The sequence below is a fragment of the Oncorhynchus keta genome, chromosome 13 (assembly GCF_023373465.1).
Source record: "Oncorhynchus keta strain PuntledgeMale-10-30-2019 chromosome 13, Oket_V2, whole genome shotgun sequence".
Lineage (NCBI taxonomy): Eukaryota > Metazoa > Chordata > Actinopteri > Salmoniformes > Salmonidae > Oncorhynchus > Oncorhynchus keta.
In genome coordinates this window covers 27,492,043-27,498,760 of record NC_068433.1, presented here as the reverse complement: position 1 = coordinate 27,498,760, position 6,718 = coordinate 27,492,043, and the positions used below count along the sequence as shown (strand labels likewise).

General features: G+C 40.6%; 1 protein-coding gene across 1 annotated transcript in view; it reads left to right on the top strand.

Moving 5' to 3' along the window:
- Positions 1–2,520: 2,520 nt before the first annotated feature.
- LOC118388098 (mediator of RNA polymerase II transcription subunit 13-like) overlaps positions 2,521–6,718 on the top strand; it is a 36,079-nt gene continuing 31,881 nt past the window's right edge. Inside the window, exon 1 of the mRNA XM_052460673.1 lies at positions 2,521–3,835. Coding sequence (XP_052316633.1) covers positions 3,764–3,835 — 72 coding nt within the window. The 5' untranslated portion in view covers positions 2,521–3,763. The remainder of the gene's footprint in view (positions 3,836–6,718) is intronic.

Sequence of the window (6,718 nt, the reverse complement as noted above, 5' to 3'; positions counted from 1 at the left end):
TCCAAAACCGCCATAAAAAAAGCCAGACTACAGTTTGCAGCTGCACATGGGGACAAAGATACGTACTTTTTGGAGAAATGTCCTCTGGACTGATGAAACAAAAATATAACTGTTTGGCCATAATGATCATTGTTATGTTTGGAGGAAAAAGGGGAGGCTTGCAGCCCGAAGAACACCATCCCAACCGTGAAGCACGGGGGTAGCAGCATCATGTTGTGGGGGTGCTTTTCTGCAGGAGGGACTGGTGCACTTCACAAAATACATAACAGAGGATGGAAAATTATGTGGATATATTGAAGCAACATCTCAAGACATCAGTCAGGAAGTTAAAGCTTGGTCGCAAAAAGGTCTTCCAAATGAACAATGACCCCAAGCATACTTCCAAAGTTGTGGCCAAATGGCTTAGTTGTCAATAAGTCAAGGTATTGGAGTGGCCATCACAAAGCCCTGACCTCAATCCTATAGAAAATGTGTGGGCAGAATTGAAAAAGCGTGTGCAAGCAAGGAGGCCTACAAACCTGACTCAGTTACACCAGCTCTGTCAGGTGGATTGGGCCAAAATTCACCCAACTTATTGTGGGAAGCTTGTGGAAGGCTACCTGAAATGTTTGACCCAAGTTAAACAATTTAAAGGCAATGCTACCAAATTCTAATTGAGTGTATGTAAACTTCTGACCCACTGGGAATGTGATGAAATAAATAAAAGCTGAAATAAAACATATTCTCCCCCATTATTCTGACATTTCACATTCTTAAAATAAAGTGGTGATCCTAACTGACCTTAGACAGGGATTTTTTACTTGGATTAAATGTCAGAAATTGTGAAAAACTGAGTTTAATTGTATTTGGCTAAGGTGTATGTAAACTTCCAATTTCAACTGTATATATATATTTTTGCTATTTAGGAATGTATTATTCAATGTGTTTCTATGGGCCAAATGCAGTTTTTGATCATATAATTTATGTATATATATTTTTTAAATACATACGGGAGTGCTAACACTCAAAATCAAATATCTAAATTATCTATGGTATAAATATCTTAAAACAATTCTGCATGTCAGTTTAGTATAACCCCCCCCTTAGACTTGTTAGACAGATTTTTAAGCCAATTAAGATATGGATTGTGTATGTGTGCAATTCAGAGGGTGAATGGGCAAGACAAAATATTTAAGTGCCTTTGAACGGGGTATGGTAGTAGGTGCCAGGCGCACCGGTTTGTGTCAAGAACTGCACCGCTGCTGGGTTTTTCACTCAACAGTTTCCAGTGTGTATCAAGAATGGTCCACCACCTAAAGGACATCAATCCAATTTGACAAGCATTGGAGTCAACATGGCCCAGTATCCCTGTGGAACGCTTTCGCCACCTTGTAGAGTCCATGCCCCGATGAATTGAGGCTGCTCTGAGGGCAAAAAAAAAGGAAAGATGACCAGGTGTAGTGACACTTGCTGTGACACTCTCATGGATGTCATTGATTATGACATCCCCTGGCCCTGGGGTCACTGTAGATATGACTGGTTACATTATGTAATAATCATAATGCAACAATCTATTACCATTTAACAATGAAGGAAATGCAACTGTGATGTAATAATAACATGTGTAGGCCTGGTAATAATTCCATTGATACATTTACATCACCAGTTATTTATGTATTTTATTTAACCTTTATTTAATTCGGCAAGTCAGTTAATAGCAAATTCCTATTTACAATGATGGCCTACCAAAAGGCAATAGGCCTCCTGCGTGGACGGGGCCTGGGATTAAAATAAATAAATAAATAAATACAACATAAATATAGGACAAAAGACACATCGCAACAAGATAGACACAACCCTACACAAAGAGAGAACTAAAGACAACAACATAACAAGGCAGAAACACATGACAACACAGTTATATTGTTTTATATTGTTCGGTGTAACAATGTAACAATGTAACACTCTGGTCAATAGCCTATACTGTAACAGTTAGGGAGATGATGTGTGTGTGATATGCTTCGATGACAGCTGATTGTTAGTGAAAGCCACTGGCGCCTCTAGCGTCGCATCAAAGCCTGTATCAAAGATTCTAAACAGTGCTGTAATCCCTTGCTTTGATCACGTGAGGACTGTATTTGGCCAAATGGGAAAGCGAGTCTCTCGTAAACTGCCGGCCGCCATTACATTGCTATGCGTGGTGGGCTGGCAGATAGTGCACGACGCTGCTAGCGACTGTTCGCGTAAGCACTCAGCACGCTCACATACACACACAGAGTGAGCCACACATATTTATACATAGCCTACTCACATACGCTTTCATACGAATATTACAGAAAAGACACTGACTGAGACATAAACAATGCCTGGAAAGGGATTCGTTGCTTCTGAATTCATTGATGAGAAACATCGCATATAATCGACGTTTTAATTGATTAATTTTAATCAATCATAAATCTTGCCTTACGAGGGAACACGTTTTTAAAAAAGGTATGTTTTTTTAAAGGGAGATAACGAGACTGGACTCCTGACCAGTGTGAAACATTTATTTGATCATCATAACGTCAGATAAGGATTGTCACCATTGCTGGATTATCAACGTTTTCTTGGATACATTATTGCATCTACTGTTATTTCAAGCTAAACAAATATTTTAAGGTCTACAGTTAATTGTTGGGAGACTGGGAGGACATTTCGTAATGATATAAAACAGAAAGGAAGGAAGGATCTTTTTTTAACCTCGGTCTGCTGCTGCCGTTTCCCTGCTGTTGGACGGAGCATACTTTTTTTCCGATGAAGAATACGAAAACATTTAAAATTGACACATTTAATAGCCTTTTTGGTTGCGAGACCATCAACTCTCTTGCGGTCCACCTTGGATTACCCGACGAAAGAGCAAGCTTGATTTTTTAGCCTCGCTTGTCTGCAGTCTGACGTTATTTGCAAAGTGAAACAAGGATGAAACATTCCTGTTCACAGTTGCCTGTTGTATGTGGTAGGCTACATTGTGAGGGGAACGGTGGTGTTAAGAAAGAAAGCTATTAATAGCTCATGCAATTCTCGAAAACTATCACAACTGGTGCATCAGCTTGCCTTGTGGGGGCTGACGGAATCGAATTCAGATGTCTTGCATGCAATTTGCAACAGACTGGTCTTCGACACCTAAACGGTCCATTTAGTAGTGTGGATAATACACGCGTAATAAACTACAGCGTTTTTCTATAAGAAGTTTTCGGACTAACCACACATTTTGATGGATTTTTGCGCTCAGGAAGAAAATAATAGCTCTACTTCGCATGGATTACACTATTATTTAATCATTAAAGTATCATCGGAAAGACTGGCATGGACACGGATGGACATTTCTCTCCATGGATTAAGACACGGATACATTTTAGCCTAGCCTACATGCTTTATGCGTTTGAAAATGATCAGGTTTGGATAGCCTGAGCTGGACAGTAACAATGTTCTGATCTGCGAACACACTTGGATGTACAAAAACAAACCATTCGTTTTGGCAGGCTATACAATCAAAGGGGGTTATTTATATATTTCGAATCCTTTCTTTGAGTACACCCTCTGTTCAGCCGGGTTATTTTTTTATGACAGTTGACACAATATTTGGGCTACTTAAGGTTAGCCATTGATCTGTTAGACAATTACCCGTGTTTTGGCGGTGGTGTGGCATACTTGTAAGGGAACCGATTTGCCACCACTGCTCGGTCTTGTTACCGATCAAGGATTTCGACATGCCCAGTACTGACGACCCGAACGGCGGACGATTATGACTACGGCAGCGAATTGGGTGGCTAACGGGGCAAGCCTTGAAGACTGCCACTCCAACCTCTTCTCTCTGGTATAGTAAAACAAATAATGGGTGCACATAAAGACACACGAACGAGGCGTGATACGGTAGTAGGCACGCTTAGATCTGCACTCGCGGTACTAAGGTGAACCAATTGTCGGTGCTGCTATTAGCCAATCATTAACTCGAGCTACTGGGCTGGGAAAACGACCATATTTTATCACTAAACGTGTTATGATAATAGATACTACTTTAGAGGCTTTAACACCACATTGTTTTGTAGCCTGTTCAAATAAATGCAGCCTCATAAATAGTAATATTGTCAGTTTATTATTCTTGTAACACTAATTTGTAGGTCTATAATTTATTTTAAATTATCCAAATTATGTCAGGCAGCATAGTTATGTGACAATGTGACATTGTGTAAAGACACATTGAACTAGCAGACATAGGCCTACTTCAAAATCAAGACAGACCGAAATAATGAAGAATAAGCTTTTTAAGGTGTATACTCAAATTTGGAACACTTTCCCCTAACTTCACTTCTAAACAACTGATTTGGAAAGAGCCTTTCCACTGTAACCTCTCACTCATTTTTTGAGTTGGAGGGAAAATGCGAGGCATATCTTGATGTTCAGCAAATAATTGTATAATTGTAGCGATGCATAGGCTACTGCTCAAACACAACAGAGCATTCAACAGTAGCAGGTGATGACACAGAAGGGCAATTTGTATATCTGGATTAATGTGAAACTAGAGGCATACAAATACAAGTTATTAAACCCTTAACCCCCTTCTCAAAGTGGAGGTGAAGTCATGTGTTGCGTACTATAAGGGAAACATGAGCATGTCTGTCAGACAGTAGCATCTCTCAAGTTGACAACAGAATGTCCACTTTCAAAGTCATTATTGGTAGAATATATGCAACTTTTTGCTCGGATCACCAAACAAACCTCTCATCTTACATGCATTAGTGGAATTCACAAGTTTTCTGTTATTGCCTTGAAGCTATTCCAATCCTCCATATCCCAAACTTTCCTCAACATTGTTTTTCACTGAGGGAGACCGTGCACTTACTGAGTTAACTTTATACATTTTTTATTTAATGTTTATTTAACTAGGCAAGTCAGTTAAGGACAAATTCTTATTTACAATGACGGGCTAGGAACAGTGGATTAACTGCCTTGTTCAGTTGCAGAACAACAGATTTCTTTTCACCTTGTCAACTCTGAGATTCAGTCTAGCAACGTTTTGGTTACTGGCCCAATGCTCTAACCACTAGGCTACCTGCTGCCCCATGCACTAAAGGCATGTGGATTGGATTGAGTTTGGGCATGGGGTCTGGAGCCACAACAACAATAGGGTTCTTGGGGGCGTTTTAGATTATGATGCTGGTAGTCATGTTCAACTATAGCTGCAGTATGCCTCTGACACGGCACTGTTTCAGTCAAGCTCTCAGTGTGGTTTGTGAGGGTTTGTGGCAGCAGGTGAGCCATTCCACCAATTCAGCCAGCGAGTGTTGGTGGAGAGGAAGGAAACCTTTGCTGTAGTTTTATCCCATGCCACGCAAATTCAGAAAAGCCCTCCTGATTGATTTACTGCTCTCTATTGGTATACATGAATTTAATCCGATCAAATCTCAGTGCTTTTAGTGTAGTCAACAGAGCTCCTCTGTCAGGCTCTCTCTCCCAGCGCAGCTGTGGAAACAGAGTAAAACAGTGATTATGTTTTCGTCAACTTTCTAAGCACGGTGTTTTCCCTCCAAAAGACTCCCCCCTCCATTATCATGCTGTGCAGAGGGCTGGCAAGGCTACATGCCCCCTCTATCTGTGTAAACAGCTTTAGAAAGGTGATGGAGAAGAGCTACGTCTGCTTGTTGTGCAGTTAGTCACTGTGATGACTGTTAGATAGTCAGAGTCAGATGAACACTAATGACAAACCAACCAGTGGCTTGTTAAGGAGGGAGAGAGATGGGGAGATCACTCACTCCAGAGTGTTAAGGTCAAATAGAAAAGCTGCAATTTTAGAGTTATCTTTTCTAATGCTATTGCTATTATATTACTACTAATACTTATATTATGGCTATTGTGTACAATCGTATTTGTCACTTGTCTGATTGTGTTTACATGGGTGACAATATTCTTTAGATAAGTCATGGTTAAATATTTTCACACCTCGGTCTCAGGGTGCTTTACCAGTGAAAGCCCTTTTCTGACAGTCTGCTGAGCAGAATTCCACTGTGCAGTTACCTTGTCCGAATTATTTACTACGCTATCACGTCAATAAAACAAAACAAGTATAGTACTAGGCAGCATGTCTTTATTAAAAACAGATTACTGCCAACCTATTTCGATTGCACTGTGAGACATTTCACATTTACATTTGAGTCATTTAGCAGACACGCTTATCCAGAGCGACTTACAGGAGCAATTATGTTTAGGTGCCTTGCTCAATGGCACATCGGCAGACTTTTCACCTAGTTGGTTCGGGATTCAAACGAGCAAACTTTCGGCCCAACCGCTAGACACATCTCTTTCACATTCATCTCAGCATCATGAATAGCTGGTAGGACAGAAAAAAATGGATATCTCAGAGAAGAAATGAACTGGGAAGCTAGGAGCATAGGAAAGAGGGATGAAGACAGAAGTTAAGCAGTCTTGTTTGAAGCAGTCTCTTTCTATTGCTGGGGGAAAAAAAGTGGTTTGAGAGTGAGAGAGTGAGCGGAGCATGGGGAATCTGTTTTCCTTTTAGGAAAGTATTATGTTTGATGTGCATTTCCTGAGCACTAGCCTCAGCCCATTTGAGAGAAAGAAAGAGAGAGCATGGCCGTAACTCTGTAGGCTGGGCAGGTTCTTTACAATGACTCATGCCCGAGTCACTGCTGAAATATGAAACGCAAGGAGCGCACAGCCTATGATGCAGGAAGCATCAGCG